The 27,615-nt window shown below is 44.9% G+C and overlaps 2 protein-coding genes across 2 annotated transcripts in view; one reads left to right on the forward strand and one right to left on the reverse strand.

Moving 5' to 3' along the window:
- Positions 1-1,647: 1,647 nt before the first annotated feature.
- On the reverse strand, positions 1,648-27,437 carry LOC309525225 (killer cell lectin-like receptor subfamily F member 1). Its single transcript, XM_082210751.1, has 6 exons — positions 26,533-27,437; positions 7,751-7,840; positions 6,332-6,457; positions 4,885-5,039; positions 3,547-3,656; positions 1,648-1,860 (listed from the first exon to the last, which is right to left on the reverse strand). The coding sequence occupies exons 1-6, from the start codon at positions 26,615-26,617 to the stop codon at positions 1,740-1,742; spliced, it is 687 nt and encodes a 228-aa protein (XP_082066877.1). The 5' UTR covers positions 26,618-27,437; the 3' UTR covers positions 1,648-1,739.
- The window catches only part of LOC309524643 (uncharacterized protein), a 189,885-nt gene continuing 180,058 nt past the window's right edge, over positions 17,789-27,615 (forward strand). Inside the window, exons 1-3 of the mRNA XM_082209442.1 lie at positions 17,789-18,382; positions 21,609-21,920; positions 22,380-22,694. Of these exons, the coding sequence (XP_082065568.1) occupies positions 18,250-18,382; positions 21,609-21,920; positions 22,380-22,694 (760 nt within the window). The 5' untranslated portion in view covers positions 17,789-18,249. The remainder of the gene's footprint in view (positions 18,383-21,608; positions 21,921-22,379; positions 22,695-27,615) is intronic.

Here is a 27,615-nt window from a genome sequence, read left to right on the forward strand (position 1 = left end):
TGCTGTCATGCCCACCCTGTGTCAAGAAAGGTGACTACAGGGAGAGGTCTTTCTCCTTGGTGGTGTCACAGCTAAGGGCCTAACTTCCAATGCACCAGGGGGCGCAACATCACCTCGCTACTGCTCTGACTTGATGTGCCCTGAATAGACCTCTAACTGCTACTGATCATGCCTGTGGCACGAAACATCACACACATTTCATTTTATGCAAAAATGTGTGATAAGTATTTGGCTCCCTCATTGAAGGAGGGGATTTATCACACTGACTCTTCCAGGGTGCCTTATCTGCTGAACAATTGTAGGAATGACGTTGTGGAAAATGTGGCAAGATTTCTGAGTGATGCTATGAAGTTACATCACCATAGGTCCTATGAGATCCATACAGAACCACAGCCAGAAATCTGGCTGCTGCATGTTGGACCAAGAGAAGTTTCTGAGTCGTCGTCTTCAAAGGCAGCCCCACATACAGTGCATTGCAATAATCCGTTCTGAAATCTATCAGAGCATGGAGTACATTGGCCAAGTCATCACCGTCCAAAAGGGATCATAGCTAGCACACCAAGGACAGATTGTCCCACCTCCTGGACCTGAGACCTGAGACACACATCTTTTCAGGATTCAGCTTCAGTTTATTGCAACACATCCAGCCCATCAGCACCTTCAAGTGCTAGTCTAACATCTCAGCTGCTTCTCCTCATTCAGATGGAACAGAAAGATAGATCTGGGTGTCATCTGCATATAGATTTCCAACTTCCTGGACTCAGCCTTGTGCCTAGATGCCCAGATCTCTGGTGTGGCCAAAAGTGCATTTGCCCAGTTAAATCTAGTGCACCAGCTTGCCAGGGACTGTGCTGAGGGGGAATGGTGGCATCCCCCCTTCCCCTGCTCCTGAATCTTCCCAGAAGCAGGTGGACAGTATAGATTTGGAACAGTGGTTTGCAGAGGGACATAGTTCAGAAGGCAGAAGCTGGGAAATACTGGATGGGGAACAGCTAGGAGAAGAAGCACTGGGAGAAAGAGAGCTATCAGATTCACTGTCACTTGAAAGCATTCATTCGCTCAGTCCAAGGTCAAGAAGAGCAGATAAGGTGGCAGCACAGAAAGCACAGTGGTTCCAAAAACAGGATGCAAGACATGGTAGTGACGTGGGTGACTAGGGAGGAAGTGGGAGGGACCCTTAATTGGGAGCACCTTCATTCCTAGGAATGGATTCTTTGTTCTCTCGCTGTGATCATTAAAGTTTCTAACTGCTAAGAGACTCCTTTCTCTTTGTTCTGTTTATCTACTGCTGGGGGGGGGGGGGAAAGCCAATTCCCTGAAGCCTGACACAGCTGCACCCATTCCTTGAGATGTCTCCACCCCCATCATTCAGCCCAGACACTGAGATTCAGCTCTGAGGGCCTTCTGGCGGTTCCCTCCCTGCGAGAAGCAAAGCTACAGGGAACCAGCCAGAGGGCTTTCTCAGCAGTGGCACCCTCCCTGTTTATTATTATTTTGCACTGTCAAATTCTACAGCTGATCCTCAATTGTGACTTAAAACTAATCTTTTAGTAACCAAAATAAATTGACTTAGAATTCCATTTTAGGTGTGCTGCCTCTGGAATTCACAAAGAGGTATTTTGATGACAACAGAATAATACCTTTACATAATCTGCTCAGTGACTCAATGACATTTTTATTGTGTGTTCCTAGCAAATAACAAAAACCCACATAATTATGGCATTTATCAAACTAAAATATCAGAGTAGGAGAGGGTCTTTCTGGCAAATCCATCTAAATACAGTACTGCAGCGTTCAGAGGTGACTTTATATTTTATGGCGGCACAAGAGTTTCCTTCAGTGTAGTTTGGTTCTGGAAATCTGTGGAAGAAAAAGGTACATCTGGACTGAAGTCTGTTACAACTATTTTTTCATGTTCTTAACAGAAAGCATGAGTGTTCCCAAAATGGTTGTATGTATTTGAATCCTCCAAACACGGATGAGTAGCATCAAAGTGGAGAGAGTGAAGAAAGTCATGCTGAGCTTGATAGTGGGAGCAGCACCATCTCCCCCTTTTCCTGCACCAAGACCAATTTAGTTTGGGGCCTGGGAAGGAGGATTGCAGCAGTGAGGGATGCTCCACCAGGGACCGGGGCATACTTTCTTTTAACCATTTGTGTGTGTTAAGAGAGAAAGAAAGCTCTGAAAATAGAAACAGGGTTAGGTTTTTTAAAAAGAATTCAATGGAGAAGGGTGTTGTCACTGGTTAGGACAAGGAGCATGAGGATTTTCTACCATTCTTTCACTTTTCAAAAACTTCACCAGCTGCTCTGTGCAAGACTCTCCACAACAGCCTCCGGAATTCCTTGTATTATCAATGCTGGGGAGGCAGTGATTGAGATTGTGAGCGAAGTAGGAAGAGTTACTCCTCCGCTCCCTGCCACTGTGGTTCCATACAGCACTTATAAATACACTGGTACCATCGGTGGCACTGTGGGTTAAACCACAGAGCCTAGGACTTGCCGATCAGAAGGTCTGCGGTTCGAATCCCTGCAACAGGGTCAGCTCCCATTGCTCGGTCCGTGCTCCTGCCAACCTAGCAGTTCGAAAGCACGTCAAAGTGCAAGTAGATAAAGAGCTACCACTCCGGTGGGAAGGTAAATGGCCTTTCCGTGTGCTGCTCTGGTTCGCCAGAAATGGCTTAGTCATGCTGGCCACGACCTGGAAGCTGTCTGCGGAAAAACGTCGGCTCCCTCGGCCAATAAAGCGAGATGAGTGCCGCAACCCTAGAGTCAGTAACAACTGGACCAAATGGTCAGGGGTCCCTTTACCTTTATCTTACCTCAGGTTAAGAACTTAATTGGTTCCGGAAGTCCGTTCTTAACCTGAAACCGTTCTTAACCTGAGGTACCACTTTAGCTAATGGAGTCTCCCACTGCTGCTGGCACGCAATTTCTGTTCCCATCCTGAGGTAAAGCTCTTAACCCGAGGTACTACTTCTGGGTTTGCTGAGTCTGTAACCTGAAGTGTTTGTAACCCGAGGTACCACTGTAAGGGGAAATGCTCCATTCATGCCCCTAAGGATTTTTCCTTCCCCCAAGGAACCAGTGCTGTGGAGCAAGGGGGGCACTTCAATTGAGACCATGAGTGGGGAGTGAGACAGCCAGTGAATAAAAATGAAAATAGAACTACGCCCAAGTCTTCATGGAATGGAAACTTGCCACCCCAGACCTTTCCCGATTTCTCAGGAGTCACATGAGGAAATCTTCTCAGCAGCCAATAGAAGAAGCAGGGGAAAAAATCTTTTGCAATCTTTTCCCTTAGCCTACTAAAACTTTAGCTTATAAAGAGGCAAGAGAAACACTTGCTTAAATATACAGTGCAAATTAAATGTGGAATTTGGCAACATGTCTAATATCAGTTCCTAGCGACCCCTCTCTTTACATGAAAATGCTGGCAACTTAATTGGAACCAGTGCAAAAACCAATGCCTCAGTTGCACACCAAGATAATCTTAGCTCTAAAAGTGTGTGAATTTTTGCTTAGATTGAAAACAATAACAACTCACAGACTCTGATCAAGCTGGGAGCCTGTAATCCACATCCATTTCTTCTCCAGTTGTAATCGTGAGAGTCCAATCCAGTAATTTGATTCTTTTGTAATGCTTTTTATGAAATCCTGTATGAGAATGTGAATATATATATATATATATATATATATATATATATATATATATTCAAGTTGATAACTTCAGAATATAGTTTACACTAAAATAAAATAAAGTAGTAAAATGTGGAAGTTGATATTAATTATAAAGAAACATTCACCAAGAACAGTAATCAAAGCAGCATTAAGCATTTATAATGCAGGCCTCCCCATTTACACAAGGGTTACGTTGCAAGGAACTGTGCATTGAAGTGAAATTGCATATAGTGGGAACACCGTTGAAAAAGCCTCCAAACACGCTTTAAAGCATCCATGGGGGAAAGCCGCTGAAAGGCCATGTGGAATGGGGGGGGGGGAACGAGGGGAACACCAGCTCCTCCTCTGCCACTGCTCTAGCACCAACCTCACCTTCCTAAAGAGTCTTCCTAAATAAAAAGAGGACTTGGGGTACAGTTACAGGGATTTGCTTGCAAATTCTGCTTTGGTTCTCACTAGTCAAGCTCCCCAAGGCCTTCTCTAGACACTGATGAACTGGCCATGGCTCCTGTCCATCTCCCTCCCTCCCTGTCTCATTGTATAGCGGCAAAGCGGGAGCCGCTTACAGTGAGCCAGGGAGGGAGGGAGACTGGGAGGGGGCCCCCCAGCTCGCCATAAGCGGCTCCTGCTGGCGGCAGAGGGATCCCACCACCGTCCGCTCGGTGCTCCAGTGGCGCCGGTGGCAAACCACTATGTACAGCGCATGTGTGGCATCGCTACGCACAGCACATGAGTGCGACACCGCGCATGCATTGTACATAGCGGTTTGCCGCTGGCGCCACCAGAGAGCCGTACAGATGGTGGCAGGATCCTCTGCTCATGGCTGTAGCGGAGATGGGGGCATCCAATATTAATGCAAATATTGAGCATCCTCGGAATGTGGTTGGACTATGTGAGGTACTGGAGTGAGGTGAAATTGAATCCTGAAATAAAATTCTAGCAAACAACGAGGAAAGCTCCTTTGTTTAAACTGTTGGCCAATCACGTGGCACTCTTTGTTAATGATGGTAGTTATTACACGTGCTCATATACGTTTGTAAGTTTAGACCAACCACAGAGAGGCAGCACAGTATATACTTAAAGTGCCTTAAAAGGAAATGAGGTGAGGGAAACAAAGTGTTCTGATTGGACAGGAAATTTAAACTTAATGGAATTTGTGGAATGCATTATCATTTGTGGAATGCATATGCAATTGTCCCCTTACCATCTCCTCCTTGTCTTGGATGACAAGCAGTTGAGAATCCCTTGTTGAACAGTCATGTTGGCTCTCATTCCAGGTTTTCATATAGTCTGATGGCCAGTAGCACTTGTCCCTGTGGAGCTGCCATTGCATAGGGCACACTTTGCAAGGGGAATTATCTGTGGAAGGAAAGACACTTAACGATTATGACTGGGCCTCCATTTTGATTGTGAAAAACGTATGTGCTCTGCAACGGTCAAGATCCAGCGTCTCTAGGCTGAGTGAAGCTGTCCAGCAAACTGATGGTTTGCAGGGGACTCTCTGAAACTCATCAAAGTTGGAGGTGCCTGGATTAGTCCGTTGTTGAACTAGCCAGGTGAGTTAATAGCCTGAAATACTGTTCTTGGTATAACCAAGGAAGTGGATTTGCGCCAGAGGGCAGATGGGTGGGTCCCCCTCCCTCACCTGGCTCTTAGTGAGAAAGGCAATGGCCAGAGTTGAGTGTGAAGTTAGCTCTAGAATGAAGCCAACAATGCTTGATGATTCAGGACCATAGGGAGTGGCCTTATTCTTAGGGAGATCATGGGGTTCATCTAGCTCAATTTTGTCTACACTGACCATCAGCAGTTTGAGACACCAGGTATGGAATCTGGGACTTTCTGCATCCAAGATCGGTGCTCTGCCACCAAACTATGAGAACACCACCTGGAGTACCATGTCCAGTTCTAGGTGCCACAATTTGAGAAGGATTTTGACAAGCTGGAATGTGTGCTGCCACACGGGAGATGGAGCAAGCCTGTTTTTTTCCTGCTCAGTAGGGTTGGACCTGAAACAATGGATTCAAGTTACAAGGAAAGAGACTCTGACTAATTATCAGGAAAAACGTTCTGTCATTAGAAGCTGTTTGACAGTGGAACGGTCTCTCATGGGAGGTTGTGGACTCTCCTTCCCTGGAGGTTTTTAAGCAGAGGCTGGACGGCCATCTTGTCAGGGATGCTTTAGCTGCGATTCCTGCATTGCAAGGAGACCGTTGGGGTTCCCTCCAGCTCTACAATTTTATGAGTCTATGAAATGAATGAATTTCAATGAATGAAATTACCGTATTTTTTGCTCCATAAGACTCACTTTTTCCCTCCTAAAAAGTAAGGGGAAATGTGTGTGCGTCTTATGGAGCGAATGCAGGCTGCGCAGCTATCCCAGAAGCCAGAACAGCAAGAGGGATTGCTGCTTTAACTGCGCTTCAATCCCTCTTGGTGTTCTGGCTTCTGAGATTCAGAATATTTTTTTCTTGTTTTCCTTCTCCAAAAACTAGGTGCGTCTTGTGGTCTGGTGCGTCTTATAGAGCGAAAAATACGGTAATTTCTTTACAGAAGGTTTTATGCCTCAAAACAACATAGATGTGAACTGAAAGCAAGATCTTAATACAATTACTATGCTTGAAAGAGACAGCAGTACAATATATCAGTTCTACCTGAGGAATTATACTGATTTTGATTGCAGAAGTTGTGTCTTAGGGAAGCCCGAAACTTGTCTGTTGAGGCATTGCATCCACCATTGCTCAGTAGAATTTTTCCCTTGTCAGCTTCCAACTGAAAAGCTGTCCCCGCAAAACAAAGAAAGCCAGTTAAATGAGTAGGCATAACGTTAAGGCACAAAATCAAAATATAGAGGCCAAGGAATGAGAGAAGAAGATGGTGACACACTATGATAAGACAATGGTGACACACTTCTGCCATTTTATTCCTGTTACCATCTTTATCTGGGGCAGCAACTTGGTCTAACACAGCCACCAGCTCCCTTCTTCTGATATTCACCAGCAAACTATTATTAACATAAGGGGGAAGAACAGCTTATTATTCAGGCCTCAGATACCCGTTTTTCACCTCAGCTTTGGGAGTTGTTTGCCTCACACCTCCCTCCCTCCCTGACTTTCCCAACTGACATTACTTCTCCTCAGCTGTCAATCTACTCCCAATTGACAGATAATCAGAATATGTGAACTACCAGGAAGACGATTGGGTATCCAATCTCTCCTTGGCTGAGTTTGCATACAATTGCACTCTTCATGCTTCCTCACAGCAGGCCCCCTTCTTTGCCAGTTATGGATACCATCCTCGCACCTTCCCATCCCCGACCGACTCCCTGTGAGTGCCGGCAGCAGAAGACTTCATAGAAGAACTGACAGGAATACAGAGTTTGCTAAAAGAGAATTTTGGATTGCGCTAAGGAAGCCTGTAAGAGATTGGCTGATGCACACAGAATACCTGGCACCGAGATTAAGGTGGGAGATCAGGTATGGCTCTTGACACGTGATTTGCCACAGAAAGGCAGGTGCAAGAAATTGGAGCCACAGAGGGTGGGCCCATTTAAAGTTGTAGATCAGATCAGCCCTGTGACTTTCTGGCTTCGATTGCCTGTATCCATGAAGATTCACCCCATCTTCCGCAGATCAGTTTTGTTGCCTGTTGTGCCCGCACACCCTTACCAGGCACCTAGACAAGCACCTCCGCCTCCCGTCATGGTAGAAGGAGAGGGGGAGTATGAAGTAGAACAAATTCTAGACTCCACAATGCGAAGAACTTTCAACACCTGATTTTGTGGAAGGTGTATGGCCCTGAAGAAAGCTCATGGGAGTACACAGAACAAGGCCATGCACCAGACTTGTAAAGGGTGCTCCATACACACCAACCCAGCCAACTGAAACCACTGGGGTGGGGGGAGAAGGAGGGTTCTGGAGAGGGGGCCAGACCAAATGGGCTGGAGCTAATGGAAGATGTGCTAACTGTTTTTATTTAGACCATCATTCTGTATATGCTTTTATTGTATGGTAAACCACTTCAGGATGCCACATGGACAGCAATTCATAAATGAAATAATAAATAATACTCACCCAAGACTGTCACAGCCACACCCAGGATGATGATCACAAAGCCACCTGCCCACAGGGTGATCCGGTACCAACAGGGAAGCCCGGAAGCATCTGTGAGGAGTGGGAAAACTTGAATGATGTGAGTCAGCAGTGCCTAGATTAGAATTTCCTGTAACTCATTGCAGGCTAACAAGCATCACAGGGAGAAGGCTGGGTGATTTGTTTTTTGACAAAAAAGATCCATTCAGGAGGCAACAGGCAAATGGTATATGTTTAGTAAACTGCCAACCTACCAAAATGCACCGTATTAGGGGACGGCTCGAAACAAACAGTGTGCTAGGCAAAATTGCAAACAAAAAATGTGCACATTCAGAGAAATGTACACTAAAACATTGAATTGTCAGGAGGAGTTTAAAGGGTGTGTGGAAGTGGTGTAGGAATGTGGAGATCTGCGAGGCTAAACTTGTGTAATTTAGAAGGGCTTGTAATGAAGTTCACAAAAGACAAAAATAAGAGTGAGCTTTGATGGAGCTGGCACGATAAGGAGAAAAGCTGATCTCCCATTCCACATGCAAGAAATGAGCAGTCTCTGTTGGAACAATATTTTGTCATATAATCATCAAAGCATTGCCATTCGTTTTTTAGTTTTTTATTTGACTGCTATCGTATAGGTGCTGTTAATTTAGCCAATTTAAAATATTCATTTAATTTGAGAATCCATTCTTCCTCGGTAGGTAGTTCTTTAGCTTTCCATTTAGATGCTATTACGATCCTAGCTGCAGTGGTCGCATAGAAGAAAATTCTTTTTTTCAATTTCGGTATTTATTTTCCTAAAAGGCCCAGTAGGTAAGCCTCTGGTTTTTTCGTTAATGGGATTTTAATCATTTTTTTTCAACTCCTCATGTATTTCTCCCCAGATGTACTTACTCGGGGTGCAACTCCACCACACAGGCATTGTTGTACCAGCTTCCTTGTTGCATTTCCAGCAGAGGTTGGATTTCAGTTGATCGGTTTTTGCTAATTGGACTGGGGTTAAATACCAGCTGTAGAACATTTTGACGAAATTTTCTTTTATTGTACTACAGGCGGTAACCCTTATATCTTCCTGCCAAAGTTTCTCCCATTGCTCTAAATATATTGTGTGGCCGAATTTTGCACCCATTTAATCATTGTCTTTTTCACTTCCTTGTCAATCATGTCCAAATCTAGCAAAAGGTTATATATTTTAGATAGTAATATTTCGTTTTTTTTTAATAATGTTTCATGCATTAATGAATTCCCTTTAGAAAAAAAGACATGCTAATATGCTTCAATTAAGAATGTAAATGCATCAAAACAATAAATTATCAATGACATATGTATGTATGTATGTAGAGAAAATAACAATCAGAATGCAACGATAAAGGTAAAATTGATTCTAGAGAAGACGAGTAGCGGTGGAGGGAAGTTAAACAGGGTGGTGGGTTTCTTTTATTTTTTTTTCTTTTCTTTTTTGGATATTGTATAATGATTTAATGTTTCTTTTCTGTTATGTATTATTTCTCTTTTTTAAAATTAAATTGTATTACGGTAAATCTTAACAAAAATACAAAAGAAAGAAAGAAAGAAAAAGAAATGAGCAGTCTCTGATACCAATGTACTGATAAACTTTGCACCCTGAAAATCTCATCATTGTTCGTAACCCCTTGACTATGCTCAGCTCGCTGTCATTTTGTGCTCCTCTTGCTATATGGCCTGATTGAATATATATTGGAGCTTTCTGGTGTCTGTTGTGTGTGTGTCAGCTGTCAGCAACATGCTTTGTCAAAAGGAGGGCAGAGAAAGAGAGCGAAGGAAATAAACCATCTTTTATTTCTGATGTTTTGTATTAGTTTGAATTTTAAAAATCTTCAGAAAACATTCATCCACTAATAGGAAGCAGGTTGAAATACTTTGCTATTTTTATTTAGAGGAAAAAGTGGATGTGTGACATTGATTTTTGTGTAGAAGAAACATAGAATTGTAGCATTGGAGGGACCCTGCGGAGCATCGAGTCCAATCTATGCAGTTCTAGCATACAGGAATCAAACCTGCAACCTAGGCAGTATATGCACCATGTTCTAACCAACTGGGCTATATATTCATAGGAAGTGTACCATCCAAAGTGGTTGAAAAAAATCAGGGCTATTTACAGATGTATCTGACAGCTGGTGAGCTTGGGAATATTTATATACATTCTCTAAATGCTCTAATTTCAGACGTCTTGCAGCCAATAGCTATGGAAATTTCATTCCAATACTGTAATCTATTTGCCTGATAAAACCACCTCCTTTTTTCATTTTGTAAATTGACATGTTTTTAGCTTTCATTTGATATTATCGCCATTAAAACGCACAATAAAACAATTGCATCAAGACATAAAAATTCCTTTAAAACATGGCAGTAATCTAAACATGAGATTTATGCTGAGAAATCTGTGTAAAGAGGGGCATCTTCAAAATAATAATAATAATAAATTTTATTTATATCCCACCCTCCCCAGCCGAAGCCGGGCTCAGGGCGGCTAACAACAATCAAAATAGTCCAACATTCTAAAACATTCATTATAAAATTAAATCAAATTAAAATCAAATTAATGGCAACCATCAAGCAAAATTTTGTGCAGATTGCCAGAGGAGGGGGTCAGGCTGCGCCCTGACAAAAGGCCTGGTGGAACAGCTCTGTCTTGCAGGCCCTGCGGAAGGATGTCAGGTCCTGCAGGGCCCTAGTCTCTTGTGACAGAGCGTTCCACCAGATTGGAGCCGCGGCCGAGAAAGCCCTGGCTCTAGTTGAGGCCAACCTAACCTCTCTGTGGCCTGGGATCTTTAGGGTGTTTTTATTTGCAGACCATAAATTTCTCTGTGGGACATACCAGGAGAGGCGGTCCCGTAGGTACGAGGGTCCTAGGCTGTATAGGGCTTTAAAGGTTAAAACCAGCACCTTAAACCTGATCCTGTACTCCACCGGGAACCAGTGCAGCTGGTATAGTACCGGATGGATATGATCTCGCAGCGAAGACCCCATAAGGAGTCTCGCCGCGGCATTCTGCACCCGCTAGAGTTTCTGGGTCAGTCTCAAGGGCAGCCCCACGTAGAGCGAGTTACAATAATCCAGTCTGGAGGTGACCGTCGCGTGGATCACAGTGGTTAGGTCAGGGCGAGAGAGATAAGGAGCCAACTGCTTAGCTTGGCGGAGATGAAAAAATGCCGCCTTTGTTATAGCTGTAATCTGCGCCTCCATAGAGAGGGAGGTATCGAAGAGCGGACGCACCACTGCCTCCTTCAGTTCCCCTGGGAATATCCCAGTGCCAAGGGACAAATTGATGATATCACCCAGGGGGGCCCGCACCTCATCTGGACATGCTCTAATCAGCCAGGACGGGCACGGGTCAAGAGGACAAGTGGTGGGCTTTCCAGCTTGGAGGCGTCTGTCCACATCGGCTGGGGATATCCGGTCAAAGTGGTCCAATACTGGACCCGAGGACAGTCAAGGGGCCTCCAGTTCCTTTATTGTATCCAAATTGGCAGGGAGGTCATGGCGGAGCAACAGGACCTTCTCCGCAAAAAAGCTCGCAAATGCCTCGCAGCTGTGTGTCGAATTGTTATTTAAATTTGGCTGTCCTTCAAGGGACATTAAAGACCTAATTATACTAAACAATTGCGCTGGGCAAGAGCTAGCGGAGGCAATGGAGGCCGAGAAGTTGCAGGCAGCTTTACCTGCAGCAATTGCATGTTGATTGCCCTCTTAAAAGACAAAGTCCAGCAACTGGAGGAACGTGTAGCTATGCTCCAAAGAATTAGAGAGCTGGAGCTCTTCTTGGAAGCAACAGAGCACACCGTCTCCACCAAGGAGGAGACAGGGGACTCCCCTGAGAAGGAGTCTAGTTCACCAACACAGGAGCCAGATATATGGAGAAACGTGACTCAAAGAAGTAGGAGGCCCAGGGTTCACTCTGATTGTTTAGAAATACACAATCGCTTTGAGGTCCTCTCCCCTAGCATGGAAGACGAAGAGCAGACTCCATTTGAGGATCTCTCCCTCATTACAGTCGATCAGGTATATGAAGACGAGCAGCAAAGTCAGTCCTCAGGGAATGTGCAGGCGACCTTGGAACGGACAGCTCACGGAAGAACCCCGACCAAACCCAAGAGGAGGCGTGTAGTGGTGATAGGGGATTCCCTACTGAGGGGAACAGAAGCAGTGATCTGTGGGCCTGACAAGATGTCTCGGGAAGTGTGCTGTCTCCCCGGGGCTAAGATCCAAGATGTAACTGAACGGCTGCAAGGAATCATAAAACCCACTGACAAATACCCCCTCCTCTTGGTTCATGTGGGAACCAATGACACTGCAAGCAATAGCCTCCAGAAGATCAAAAGAGACTACGAGGCTCTCGGCAGGAAATTGAAGCAACTAAATGCACAAATTGTCATCTCATCTGTCCTCCCAGTTGAACGACGTGGCCCAGGGAGAGAGGGGAAAATAGTGGAAGTGAACAGCTGGCTTCGCAAATGGTGTAAACAGGAACGGTTTGGATTCTTAGATCATGGACTGCAGTTTCTTGAAGATGGACTTCTGGCAAGTGATGGGCTGCACCTCACAACGGTTGGGAGAAATGTTTTTGCCAAAAATCTCAGAAACCTCATCAGGAGGGCTTTAAACTGACTAATGTGGGGGAGGGAGACAGTGCTCCTGAAGGTAGGAGTCTATTAATAGATGAAGATGATCATCCAAATGTCATAGACCAAATGGAGCAAACAGCACGCGGACCTAGTGGTGGGAGGAAAAAATCCTTAAATAAGAGACACGGGGGAATGATTAATGGACTTCAATGTCTGTACACTAATGCGCAAAGCATGGGAAATAAACAAGATGAGCTTGAGCTCTTAGTACAGCAAACTAAATATGACATAATAGGCATCACTGAAACCTGGTGGGATAAGTCCCACGATTGGAATGTAATAATGGGGGGATACAATCTATTTCAGAGAAACAGACCAGACAAGAAAGGAGGAGGAGTGGTGTTATATGTCAAGGATGTGTATACCTGTGAAGAGATCCAAGATTTAGATCCTCAAAGCCAAAGTGAGAGCATTTGGGTCAAAATTAAGGGAGAGAAGAATAACAGAGACCTCATTGTGGGCGTTTACTATAGATCCCCAAGCCAAATGGAGGACATAGATGATGCCTTCCTGGAACAGATGGCCAAGCATGCAAAAGGAAGGGAGATAGTAGTAATCGGGGACTTCAATTACCCGGATATTTGTTGGACGTCAAACTCAGCCAAGAGCATAAGGTCAAACAGATTCCTCACTGGCCTTGCAGACAACTTCATTGTCCAGAAAGTGGGAGAAGCAACAAGAGGAACAGCCATTTTAGATCTGGTCCTAACCAATGTTGATGACCTGGTTAGTGGGGTAGATGTGGAAGGATCATTAGGCGCGAGTGATCATGCTCTTCTGAAGTTTACTATACAGCGGAAAGGAGCAGCCAAGCATACTAGGACTCAATTTCTTGACTTTAAGAAAGCCGACTTCATAAAACTTAGGGAAGTGCTGGGTGAGATCCCATGGACAGTAATACTAAAAGGAAAGGGAGTTCATGATGGCTGGGAGTTTGTTAAGAGGGAGATAGTAAAAGCACAACGTCAGGCAATACCAATGAGACGGAAACATGGAAGGTGCCTAAAGAAGCCAGGGTGGCTATCTAAAGAACTTTTAACTGAATTAAGATTAAAAAAGGATGTGTACAAAAAATGGAAAAGGGGGGAAACCACCAAAGAGGAATTCAAACAAATAGCCAGCACGTGTAGACACAAAGTCAGAAAAGCTAAAGCACAGAATGAACTCAGGCTTGCTAGAGAGGTTAAAAGCAACAAAAAAGGCTTTTATGGGTATGTTCGTAGCAAAAGGAAGAACAAAGAAACAGTGGGGTCACTCAGAGGAGAAGATGGTGAAATGCAAACAGGGGACACAGAAAGGGCTGAACTCCTCAATGCCTTCTTTGCCTCAGTCTTCTCCGATAAAGAAAACAATGCCCGACCTGAAGAATTTGGAGCAAATGATTCAGCAAAGGAAACACAGCCCAGAATAACTAAGGAGATAGTACAAGAATACTTGGCTATTCTAGATGTATTCAAGTCTCCAGGGCCAGATGAACTGCATCCAAGAGTATTAAAAGAACTGGCAGATGTGATCTCAGAACCACTGGCAGTCATCTTTGAGAATTCCTGGAGAACAGGCGAAGTCCCGGCAGACTGGAGGAGGGCAAATGTTGTCCCTATTTTCAAAAAGGGGAAAAGAGAGGACCCAAATAATTACCGCCCAGTCAGTCTGACATCAATACCAGGGAAGATTCTGGAGCAGATCATTAAGCAAACAGTCTGTGAGCACCTAGAAAGGAATGCTGTGATCACCAATAGTCAGCATGGATTTCTGAAAAATAGGTCATGTCAGACTAACCTGATCTCGTTTTTTGACAGAATTACAAGCCTGGTAGATGAAGGGAACGCAGTGGATGTAGCCTACCTTGATTTCAGCAAGGCATTTGACAAGGTGCCCCATGATATTCTTGTAAAGAAGCTGGTAAAATGCGGTCTTGACTATGCTACCACTCAGTGGATTTGTAACTGGCTGACTGACCGAACCCAAAGGGTGCTCATCAATGGTTCCTCTTCATCCTGGAGAAGAGTGACTAGTGGGGTGCCACAGGGTTCTGTCTTGGGCCCGGTCTTATTCAACATCTTTATCAACGACTTGGATGATGGACTCAAGGGCACCCTGATCAAATTTGCAGATGACACCAAACTGGGAGGGGTGGCTAACACCCCAGAGGACAGGATCACACTTCAAAACGACCTTGACAGATTAGAGAACTGGGCAAAAACAAACAAGATGAATTTTAACAGGGAGAAATGTAAAATATTGCACTTGGGCAAAAAAAATGAGAGGCACAAATACAAGATGGGTGACACCTGGCTTGAGAGCAGTACATGTGAAAAGGATCTAGGAGTCTTGGTTGACCACAAACTTGACATGAGCCAACAGTGTGACGCGGCAGCTAAAAAAGCCAGTGCAATTCTGGGCTGCATCAATAGGAGTATAGCATCTAGATCAAGGGAAGTAATAGTGCCACTGTATTCTGCTCTGGTCAGACCACACCTGGAGTACTGTGTCCAGTTCTGGGCATCACAATTCAAGAAGGACACTGACAAACTGGAACGTGTCCAGAGGAGGGCAACCAAAATGGTCAAAGGCCTGGAAACGATGCCTTATGAGGAACGGCTAAGGGAGCTGGGCAGGTTTAGCCTGGAGAAGAGGAGGTTAAGGGGTGATATGATAGCCATGTTCAAATATATAAAAGGATGTCACATAGCGGAGGGAGAAAGGTTGTTTTCTGCTGCTCCGGAGAAGCGGACACGGAGCAATGGATCCAAACTACAAGAAAGAAGATTCCACCTAAACATTAGGAAGAACTTCCTGACAGTAAGAGCTGTTCGACAGTGGAATTTGCTGCCAAGGAGTGTGGTGGAGTCTCCTACTTTGGAGGTCTTTAAGCAGAGGCTTGACAACCATATGTCAGGAGTGCTCTGATGGTGTTTCCTGCTTGGCAGGGGGTTGGACTCGATGGCCCTTGTGGTCTCTTCCAACTCTATGATTCTATGATATGATTCTAAGTAGGACTTCTTAGCGGCCTTCACTGCCATCTCGTAGGTTTTCATAAAAACCCTATAAGATGTTCTTGAGGCTCCGTCACGGGCACCCCGCCATACTCGCTCTAGCCGTCTGAGGTCCCGCTTCATTTTCCGAAGCTCCTCGGTAAACCAGGGAGCCCGGTTTCTCCGGGGTCGCAGAGGGCGCCTAGGTGCGATCTCATCGATGGCTGCTAGGAGCTGGATATTCCAGCCCTCAACAAGCTCAGTCAATGAGGCGCCAGGGGGAGCAAGGTCTCGCAAGGCCTGATGGAATCTATCAGGGTCCATCAGCCTCTGCGGGCGAGCCCAAATCGGCTCGCCACCTAAGCAGGGTGGGGGTGGAAAGTCAATCCTGGCTTTCAGAGCGTAGTGATCAGACCATGGCACCTTCATCGAAGGAGACATGATCACATCTATACCGGCGCCAAAGATCAAATCCAGCGTGTGGCCTGCTTGATGTGTGGGGCCCGAAACAAACTGGGAGAGCCCTAGTGTCGCCATGGAAGACACCAGGTCCAGTGCCTGTGAGGAGGGAATGGCATCAGCATGGATGTTGAAGTCCCCCAGTACCAATAGGTTGGGGAACTCCAAGGCCCAGCCGGCCACCGCGTCCAACAGGCCTGACAGGGTGGCTGCTGGTGCGCTAGGTGGCCGGTACACCAGCCAGACAGCCAAGCTCACCTCGGAGCCCCACACTAGGCCAACACATTCAATGCCGGGGATCAATGGCAATGGTAGAGCCCTGAAAGAACAGTCTTCTCGGATTAATAATGCCACCCCTCCCCCCCGGCCCACAGTCCACGACTGGTGGAGGACGGAGAAACCCGGGGGCGCCATCTCTCGTAAGGTAACAGTTTCCCCTTCACACACCCAGGTCTCCGTCACACAAGCCAGGTCAATCCCCTGCGAGGTGAAGAAATCTCGCAGAGTGGCGGTTTTGTTGCCTATAGACCTGACATTGCACAACACCAGTGACGGAGGTGAGTAATCCTTGCTCACCCTACCCTCGTCCCTCGGGATGGGGCACAGATTGGAAGGGGTACAAGCATATCTGTATCTCGATCCCCTTCGCCTATGACATCTGCCCCCACCGCCATACCTCCCTCGCCCCACTACGGTAGCAATCCCAAGCCTCAAACCAACCTCCATTTACAAAATAGAAAACAAATCAAAACAAAACAATTGTACCAACAAAACAAATCCCCACCCCACTCAATATCCAACCCCAAACCAAAATAAAACGGAACAAAATAAAAATACATCAATAAAAACCACCGTTCACAGTGGTACAACAAAGTAAAAAGTAAAAACCCCTATAAAACATTTTAAAATATATAAAAACATTTTAAACATTTGCCGCGGCAACACCAGTGTCCTTAAGACAGTAGCGGTGGCGAGTGTGGGCCCCGCCCCCTAGGCCTGGAGGAGTGTGCCTACAGGAGGGAGCGGCCTTCCTCAACCCCCACGGTGAAGCCGCAGCAATGGTGTCCCGGTGCCTCATGAGGCCTCTTAAGCTGTGGCGGTGGTGAGTCAGTCTGGGCCCTGCCCCCTGGGCCTGGTGGAATCAGCCTGAGGAGGGAGCAGCCTTCCCAACTCACAGTGCAGCAGCAGCAGCGGTGTCCCGGTGCCTCATGGGGCCTCTTAAGCTGTGGCGGTGGTGAGTCAGTCCGTTGGGAGCTGCTCAGAGTGGCTGGGGAAACCCAGCCAGATGGGCAGGGTATAAATAACGTTGTTGTTGTTGTTGTTGTTGTTGTTGTTGTTGTTGTTGTTGTTGTTGTTAACTTGGCATGCATGGCCAACTCAGCAGGCAACCAGCACAATGTTGGCGCCAGAGCGTGCCAATACCCATATCTCTACCCCAACACCCCAACAAATCCAGAATGTTGTGAACAACACTGACAACATTGCTTATAAACATTTATACCCAACACAAGCGCCACAAAGGTGCTTAAGTCAGATGGTCCAAAACGCCTCAAGTAAACACCTATAGGACTACATATAGGCTACTTTCTGGAACCTACCTCCCCCTCTTTAATCCAAATCTAATTCTAACACCCCCCCTTTCTCCACTCATCACACTTTATGCCACCGCAGCAAAGTTAGCTGGGATGTGAACTTCATGTGGTAGCCATTGATGATCCATTCCCAGGGACTCCTTTATTAAATAATTTTATGAAAGATTTTCTTGGTTTAAGAAAGTACATGCATTCTATCTCTTTTCATTTTGCAGAGTCCTTTCTTTTTTACATCTGAAGTGAGACAATAGTGTTATATCCTGAATAAGGTTGTGGAAGAAGAAGTGGGGTGGAGAGGGAGGGTAATAGTTAGCGCATTTGTGGGGGGGGGGTTATGTCAGCGTCACTTGGGTAGGTTCTATTCTATTCTAAAATATAATAAACGAGCAATTCGTTTATTGTATTTAAGATCAGTTGCTGTTTTCGATTGCGCAACTTCTTTAAGCGCAACTTGGGATGCTGTTCCCTAGGCTACCGTAGGTGCCGGGGATTGTGGATGCCATGGAGCGTGCACCGAAATTTGTGGGTGCCCAGCTCCTTCATGGGGAGTTTTGCGGGTGCTTGGGGACCCATGTCCCCCAGGGAGTTGGCACATATGCCGCCAACAGAGCAGGCACCGCTTCTGCGCATAGCCCAGCGGGCTGCCCCGGCTTCCCCGGCGTCCACGGCTTCACGGGCTCCCGCTCCCGCCCCTTTCCCGGCAACTTCTGCCCTCCCTTTTCCTTTCCTCGGGCCTCGTCGGAAGTTACGGTAGTTCGTGGTATCAGTGGTGAAGAGTGTGTCGGAAGGAGCGGGCGATGGCGGCAGTGCTGGTGCGAGAAGGAGCCGCGGGCGAAGGCAACGGGGGCGCACGGCGAGGAGGAGTCTTCTCCCGAGCCCTGCCGCTGCTGCTGCTGCTATCCTGCCCGTCGAGGCTGGCGGACGTTTCGGGTTCGTAGGCACTGGCGACGGCCGAGTGAGATGTGAGGGGCCCCAGGGTCAGGTGGGGAACTGGACGGTTGGGACGGTGGCGTGGGCATGGGGGGGCTCTTTAAAGCCTTGCCCCCCTCGTAGTCAGCGTCCCTCCTGTGGGAGTTAGAGGGCGAGGATGACTCACCCGCGCCGCAAAACACCCCCCTTACCCCTCCACTGCTGAACTCCTGTCATCAAGGTACGCTGTTACTTTAAGCCATAGAACAAACTCCTAGAAGCCGAGGTCCCTTTGCCCCCGCCCCCAATAAAATATTTGAGGGGCCGGCACTCCCAAAGTTGATCGCCATTGCCATTCAAATGGTGTCTGTCCACCTGGATATGCGATCGATCCCCCCCCAAAAAAATTTATTCAAGTTTCCACCCCTGCTTTCAGAGATCTCAACATGCGGTGCCTTGTCTTGCTACCTGTGGTTTCTGGTCTCTCCTCAGCCCCCTCCCCCCAATCTATTCATATTCCATCCTTTCTCCCTAATCTCCAATATTGCATTTTCCTCTGGTTGAGGCGTTAAAACAGAAGGCCCTAATTCCCAACTGTGTTTCTTGCTGCAGTCCTACTGTCTACTCAGAAGTAAGGTCCTATTTGATTCAGCAGGGCTTACTCTCAGGTAAGTGCAGTTAGGGCTGCAGCTTTTGTGACCCAAGTTTTGGGTCCTTTTTAGGTTCCGGGGCCTTTTTAGGTTCACTGCTTTACACCCCCCCCCCCAATATTTGAAAATGTCAGTTTCATACTTAAACACAAATTGGCCAGGAACTTCATTGTCTGTGACTTTATTAATTTATTTAAAGAACAACAAACTGGTGGTCGCTTTAACTTTTTGATATGTGGTGATTTAAATCATGAGGATGACTTGGAAGAACTGCTCAGTCTTGAATGTGTCTCGCACTGGAATTGAGGACTTCATTAGATTTTCTTCTGCCCTTTCATTTTATTTTGTTCTAGGGGCTTGTTAGAGATAATGTGTAAGCGTGGTGCCAGCTCCCTTAAAAAAAGGTCAGCAAGGTTTACCTTGCCTGGGCCGGTTCACTCCAGTGGAGATCCCTTTCTGGGCCGGATTGTGCCTGCACATAAGTGCGCATGCCCACAATTTTTGGCATTTGTGTCTGTGCAGATGCGATTTCTGGCATATGCACATGCACAGACTCAATTTTCTGTGCCATGGAAGTGAGTCCCCCTGCACTGGTTTAGCACAGCGCGCGAGAACTTGCCGAGTGGGCGGCTCAGTTTGGGGGCACCTCGTGGGCCGGTTAAACGACCACTGCACTAGTACTACATAATATCCATTCTGCATCTGTAATAACTCAACCATTTGGTGTGGCAGCACTTCCTTAGACTTTGGAACTCCCTGCCTGTTGAGATGAAGCAGATGCCTTCACTGTACACTTTTCAGCACCAGCTAAAAACATTATTGATTAGACAAGCCTACCCAAATGCTTAGAAAGCTGAGGTAATTTTGATCTGCTTGAGTACTTTGACTTTTGTATGTTTTCAAGTATTGCTTGCTTTTACTGGTTTAATCTTTTGTAAACCGCTTTGCGGGATTGTTTGTTTTTAACAATCATTTTGTGTGTATGTGTGTGTGTGTGTGTGTACACACACACACACACACACAGGCAGGAACTTCCAACGTGTTGATGTTGCCACGATAAATTAAAAAATATATTAAAAAAGAAAACCTTCCTCAAAAAAAGCTGAGGCATTCTTTTTGGGAATGGTAACAACAGAAGTCCCTAAAAAGCAAAAGAATTTATTATTATATGCCACCACTGTGGCTAGAGTCTTATTGACACAAGGTGGAGAATGAGGACGGGGGGGGGTGCAGTGGGGGCAGGTTGCCCTGGCTGTCACCACTTAGGGGGGTGACAAAATGCCTGGCGGCACTCACGGCGGGACCTCCAGTGCGTCCAGGAGAGATGCGATGGCTTGGGCGCCCGTAGGCTCCACGCTGCCCCAAACAGTCCGCCCGCTGCCTTGCCCTCAGCTGTAGGGTGGCTGAATGTGAGGAGGCAGGCAGACTCCTTGGAGGTCCCACGGAGCCTCCTGCCCCGGCTTGCTCCACCCCGTGGGGGTCTGGCCCTGCCCACACGGGCGGCTGGCCCTGCCCCTGGGTGCAGGGCATGTGTGCAGCCCCAGGTGCCCGATCGGCTTCCTCTGCCGCTGCGAGTATGGTGCCCACTAAGGAAAAGTGGCTGTTTAAAATGCTTGAATATGCTGAATTGGCAGGCATAACAAACAGGGTAAGAGAAAAGGATGATAAAGAAAATAAGGAGCACTGCAAAATGTTTATTGAAGATTTTAAGAACCAGTATAAACAAGTAAGGGACGTGGGTGGCGCTGTGGGTTAAACCATAGAGTCTAGGCCTTGCCGATCAGAAGGTCGGCGGTTCACATCCCTGCGATGGGGTGAGCTCCCATTGCTCGGTCCCTGCTCCTGCCAACCTAGCAGTTCGAAAGCATATCAAGTTCAAGTTGATAAATAGGTACCGCACCAATGGGCAGGTAAACAGCGTTTCTGTGTGCTGCTCTGGTTCACCAGAAGCAGCTTAGTCATGCTGGCCACATGACCTGGAAGCTGTATGCCGGCTCCCTCGGCCAATAAAGCGAGATGAGCGCCGCAACCCCAGAGTCGGCTACAATTGGACCTAATGGTCAGGGGTACCTTTACCTTTACTTTTATAAACAAGTAAATAACCAAGCAGTTCTTGAGTAAATCCTGCAGAATAGCAGCTAATAGAAATTAACAGAGGAAGAAATTTGAAGATTACAAATTTTGGAATATGCGATTCAGTAGAAAAGTAAAGAAACCAGGAAAAGTGTGGAACTAGATTTGCTAGTTCAGTGTTGCAAGTATATGCCTCAAAGTGTAAGGACTCTTAAGACAAGTTTGTAAAATGTTTTATTCAACCCAGTAGCAGGAGCGATGTGGCATTTGCCGGCACCTGGGGCTCAGAGGGTGAACCGAACCTGCCATGCCAATGAGAACAGTCTGCCCCCCAAAGATGATGGGATCCTGTAAGCTTCCAAACTGCCTTCAACAAGTGTAATATGACCTTTATCAAATGTGCAATTGCAAAGGTGCCATTTTTTGTATGGTGTAATGATATCCTGCCTCTCTTAAGATGTGAGATCTAATCTGTCTGGCTAGTGGTAGAATTCTATTAATGAGTTGCCCTCATTTTCTTCCAGGTTCCACACACTGCTCTTGTGCTAACGTCTCCATAGCAGAAGGTTCATCTGGGATGATCTTTGCTAATGTTTCCAGTTATCCCAACATTTTAATTTTAATTCATAAGAGCAGTTCATCTGATCCTGATGTTGACATTTTAGTCATAACTGGAGGAAAACTGAATCCCTACAGTAGCTCATTCAAGGAACACTTCTATCTACGGGGAAATGACCTCTTTATCAATAACACCAACAAACAACTTGCTGGAGAATACCAACTTAAAGATATTTTGAGAAAAAATTGTTTCCATCGAGTCTTCCTTAGCGTACCTGGTGAGGTTCTGAAGTTACTGTCAAATGGATTCACCACTGGGGGTGGGGGAAGAGGTCAGGGTGAGGACGGCTGCTTGCATGAATTTCTTTTTGGTTTGCATTTGTTCCTATCAGTTATCATTATTAATAATAGAATTTACTACCCACACTTCTCCATAAAATCTCAGGGTAGGTTTTTTAAAAATATAAAAATATTCTATTATAAGAATTTCATTTATTAAAAGACAAAGTGAGAAAGAAGGAAAGGGAGTTGAAAACAAAAACAAAGAAGTAACAAGATAGTAGGAATACACACACATGTATACTGATGTACGGTAAGGTAAGAGTACAGATCTCAGGGTAGTTTACAACAAAACAAAAATACATTTCTTGCATCGTATTATCATATCATGCTTCCCTACTATTTTGATAGCTACTCTTGCCCTATTTTAAATAAATGCATCTTTTTTTAATTTCTAGACCCTGGGCAGTGCCCTTCAGCTAATCTTTCCATACCAGAAGGTGCATCTGGGACGATCATTCCTAATAATATATTGAACCATTCCAAGAGTCTTGCTTTGTACAAGAAGAACCACTCCTCCTCTTCTTGGCAATACATCTTGAGCACAGACAAGGGGCACCTGAATCACAGTGTCAACACATATGAAGAGCAATTCTATAGATCTGAGAGTGGCCTTACTATCAAGAATGCTTATGAAGGACTCGCTGGAGAGTACCACCTTGTTCATCAGCATAATGGATCCTGTGTGCTTCAGTTCTTCCTTAATATACCTGGTAAGTTTCTGATGTGATTGACATCTAGATTCACAGCCACTGAGCTTTAGAGGTTTCCCAGATTCAAGGTGTTGCCTGAGGATGCTCCTAGAGTTTTTGTTTCTGGGCAAAGGTGCCCTTCATAGTGCAATAAAATCATGTATCTCTTAAGATGTGATCCGCTTTGTCCTATTCATAGTTTCCTATGAAAACCATTAATAAGTTGCCTTCTATCTGCACTTTCCATGATTTGTCCTTCTGAAAACTTCTGCATACTAGAAGGTTCCTCTAGGATGATCATTTCTAATATATCAATCCATTCCCTGCTACCAGCTCCCCATATCTGATATAATTCAGCCCCTAATTCATGGCATGGATATTTTTCTTAAAAAGCAAAAACAAAACTAAAACCTGCTATAAAGGTCAGCAGTTGAATCCATAGGCTTGCAAATAACTTGTGACCCACCAAGAAGAACCACAGATCACTAGTGATGTATTATGGACTGTATCCAAATACTTTTTACTCAGAGTAGACTCACTGAAATGAATGGACCTATGTTAATCACATCTGTTAATTTCAACGGGTCTGCTATGGTATGCTATGGTACACTAGTGCTACATAATATCCATTCTGCATCTGTAATAACTCAACCATTTGGTGTGGCAGCACTTACTTAGACTTTGGAACTCCCTGCCTGTTGAGATGAAGCAGATGCCTTCACTATACACTTTTCAGTGCCAGCTAAAAACATTCTTGATGAGACAAGCCTACCCAAATGCTTAGATAGTTGAGGTAATTTTGATCTGCTTGAGTATTTTGACTTATGTATGTTTTCAAGTATTGCTTGCTTTTACCGGTTTATCTTTTGTAAACCGCTTTGCGGGATTGTTTGTTTTTAACAATCAAGCGGTATATAAATAAATAGGCAGGAACTTCCAACGTGGTGAGGTTCTGAAGTTACTGTCAAATGGATTCACCACTGGGGGTGGGGGAAGAGGTCAGGGTGAGGACGGCTGCTTGCATGAATTTCTTTTTGGTTTGCATTTGTTCCTATCAGTTATCATTATTCATAATAGAATTTACTACCCACACTTCTCCATAAAATCTCAGGGAATGTTTTTAACAATCAAGCGGCAGCAACTTCCAACGTGTTTAAAACACGTTCCTTTAAAACATGGCAGTATTTAAAATATGAGATTTATGCTGAGAAATCTGTGTAAAGAAGGGCATCTTCAAAAGCCCGCAGAATGCCAATAGAGATGAATATACTTGTATTTCATCACGGAGTGCCCTCCATATCGCTAGAGCTATCGGTGAAAGGAGCCTACCTCCCACAAGCTAAGAATCAGGAAGCTGTGGCAAGACTAATTGGGCTTCATTTGTACTTTTAATACCCTTACCTGCCAACGAAAGGGAAGTTGTTCTTTTAGGAAATCTGGTCCAGAGCTGTTTAGGGCTTTATATATAAGTAAGAAGACCTTAAAAATCTGGCTTGATATTTAATGGGCATCCAGTGCAAATCCCTTCCTACAGGCATGAGATGTGCCTGGTAAGACAGACATGGTCCAAATGGAAGTTACTCTGCCCGTTCAATTATTTAGTTGACTACCAATATTGCTCATTAACCTGACAAAAAGAAATGGAGCGCCAGATGCTAAAATACAAGGCATTCTCTTTAATCAGGAAGTGGACCTGAGGTGGAAAGAAGTTCTGTAGCAAAACCTTTGGCCATTGCATTTGAAAACATGTCCTGGGTTGCAGTGAAACAAATGAGTTACCATCCTTTGTTGGGCAGGCCCAGTGGGGAACAGGTGTTAGCAGAGAAGAGGACAGGCAGGCGCTGTAGTTTTCACCATGAGTCGCCTCCGTGGCTCAGTAGGTGCATAGGAAACGGATGTGGGTGGAGCAGGTGGTCAGGCAGCAGGCTCACACCTTTAAACTGTGCCTTGGCCAGGACATTGGGTGCAGCATCTACAGAAGTGTTTTTTCTTCGCTAGGCTGGGGGAAGGAGTGTGAAATGTTGCAGAAGAAGCAACAAGCAAAGACCCATCTATGTGCACACTTCATGCTACATGCATGCTTTGAATTTGAATAAAAGCATATTATAACTTCTTATTTTCCAAGTTGACTAGCATACCTAATTTTATTTGCATTGTCCTCAATTCTGCATCCTTATAAAAAAAATATTATTTATAATTTTCATTTATATACGTCACAATAGTTCAACAATAATTCTAACGTATTAAACCTCGGCTTGCTTCCCTCTTTTTCTGCGGTTCTTTACATTTATTTTCATCATTTCCTGCATACTCTGAATTATCTTCACTTATTCTTTTATGCTCATATATATCTCATATATGTTCATATATGTTTAAAACGACAACAACAACAACTGCAGGGATTTACAATAATCTTGCCCATGTCATAATGTCTGTTTACAATTTATTTGTAAATATTCACTGAACCATTTCCATTCCTTTCTAAAAATCTTTAAGATAACAGATTTGTAAAAAAAACAACCCAGAAGCTTTTCTTTTGGGAATTATAGGATTAGAACTACCTAAACAGTATAGAAATTTATTTATGTATGCAACTACAGCTGCCAGAATGTTATTTGCCCTCAAATGAAAAGAAGTTCAGAAGAGAGAAGACTGGCTACAGAAATTAATGGACTATACAGAAATGGCAAAACTCACCGTAATAATAAGAAATCAAGACAACAAACTTGTTATAAAAGAACAAATGACATCCTTGGTCCTGTTTCTGATTTTTTTGCTATTTGGGGGGGGGATACAAAATAACAAATACCACATGGACGGAAATTGTGCTGAGAATCATAGAGGTATTACTGGGTACATATATGCACTTGTTGATGATCAGAAATAACTCCAGGTTTCTTTACAAGGAATAAATTGAATATTGAAACATTTCTGCTCGCATCATGTTTAAAAACATGCAGCCTGATCTTGATTTCATTTTTATGTGAACTTCAAATGACAATTCCCTCTCCCTTTACTTATTCAGAGACCCTTCACACTTGTGTGGCACTGATCATTTAAAAAGTCAGCTTTAACTTTGTGGGTTGCTTCCAACCATTTATTTATTTTTAATGAAAATTCATCCGCATTTACTTCAGATTTCTCCCACATTTTTATATGCAGTTTTCATGTATACACATTTTTGCAAGCAATTTCCTCTGAATTTTTGTATATTATTTAAATGAGTGTCTGCACTTTTATAGACACCAGTATATGAATATTTGTGCCTATTTTGTGGCTGAAGAACTGCATTGCAAAATTCAAACACAAGTGCGAATTTTGAAAGACAGTTTTGTTTTGTTTCGAATAGTGCAATTTGGGTAGTTTCTCATGAAAATGCAAACAAAACTGAAATTCTTCCCCAGCCCTACGTGCCATGCACCCTTCTGTATTTCTGTCTCGTTATTCAAACAAAAATCCTGCTTATAAGGGTATAAACGAATTTTCTACAAATAGGATACCTTATTTTTCGCTCTATAAGACACACCAGACCACAAGACGCACCTAGTTTTTGGAAGAGGAAAACAAGGAAAAAAATATTCTGAATCTCAGAAGCCAGAACATCAAGAGGGATCACTGCGCAGTGAAAGCAGCAATCCCTCTTGCTGTTCTGGCTTCTGGGATAGCTGTGCAGCCTGCATTCGCTCCATAAGACGCACACACATTTCCCCTTCCTTTCTAGGAGGGAAAAAGTGAGCCTTATAGAGCAAAAAATACGGTAAATCTAAAGGAAAAGGAAAATCATATCCATCTGTCAAGCAATATATTACAGTGGAATCAGACAAAAACTGGAAGATACGAAGGGGTCTGAACGGAGTACCTTGTTTCTGAGCCCCAGCGGCAGTTCCTGATGCAGCCCTCCTAGACTGGAAGTTCAAAGCAGTATAACCATCTTCGCCCTCCATTGGCAAGCAAAGGCTGCAGAGAAGCCTCTCAGAGAGCAGGGCTGTCGAAGGAGCACTGGAGGTTTGCTGCTATAGCCTGAGTTGATGGCCAAAGATCTCTTTCCGGAGCAGCTCTTTTCTTCAACCACAATACCAGTCAACACGTTTGCAGCCTTATTAGGTGGTTAGGGCAGGTTCTTCTTTTTAAAAAAACATTTTTGTGAGTTGTTCAGTTTGTATTGTTCAGCTTTTAGAATGGAGTTTGACTTTTGGAAAGATGCCTAAAACAGGCCCCAGTTATGGATTATAGCTAAACCATATAGAGATGGGACTGAGGCTTCCAGTAATGAGGCTGGATAGCTCAGTTGGTTAGAGCGTGGTGTCTAGATCCTTGGGGTACCTTCCAGCTCTACAATTCTATGATTGGGGAGGAGTGAAGGTAAAAGGTAAAGGACCCCTGGACGGTTAAGTCCAGTCAAAGGCGACTATGGGGTTGTGGCGCTCATCTCGCTTCCAGGCCGAGGGAGATGGTGTTTGTCCATAGACAGCTTTTCTAGGTCTTGTGACCAGCAGGACTAAACAGCTTCTGGTGCAATGTGACACCATGCCAGAAACCAGAGCACATGGAAATGCCATTTACCTTCCCGCCAAAGTGGTACCTATTTATCTGCTTGCACTGGCATGATTTCGAACTGCTGGGTTGGCAGGAGCTGGGACCGAGCAACGGGAGCTCACTCCATTGGGGGATTCGAACCGCCAACCTTCTGATTGGCTAACCCAAGAGGCTCAGTGGTTCAGACACAGCGCCACATCCTACATCTGCCTATGCAGGGGCTCTCTTGAAATGAATCTCGCGACTACACCCCCTCCATGGGGTTCCATTTTGAACCTTTACAACTGCATATACTTCCAAACTATAACTTTTATATCAGTCCATATTGTCCATGGTAATTGTTACAACACAAGTGGAATCAAAATCCTGCCAGTATTTCCATCTGCTTGCCGTGGTCTCCTAAATA

The sequence above is a fragment of the Podarcis vaucheri genome (genome assembly GCF_965113315.1).
Source record: "Podarcis vaucheri genome assembly, chromosome: 2".
In the NCBI taxonomy this organism is placed as follows: Eukaryota; Metazoa; Chordata; class Lepidosauria; order Squamata; family Lacertidae; genus Podarcis; species Podarcis vaucheri.

Bases quoted from the DNA above. Each gene is read 5' to 3' on its own strand.
- LOC309525225 (XM_082210751.1), bottom strand. From the start codon at position 26,617: ATGGAGGGCGAAGATGGTTATACTGCTTTGAACTTCCAGTCTAGGAGG. The intron at 7,841-26,532 runs GTACTCCGTTCA...CACTCCTCACAG, and splicing joins CGCTGGGGCTCAGAAACAAG to ATGCTTCCGGGCTTCCCTGT. The intron at 6,458-7,750 runs GTGAGTATTATT...TTGCGGGGACAG, and splicing joins TGTGGCTGTGACAGTCTTGG to CTTTTCAGTTGGAAGCTGAC.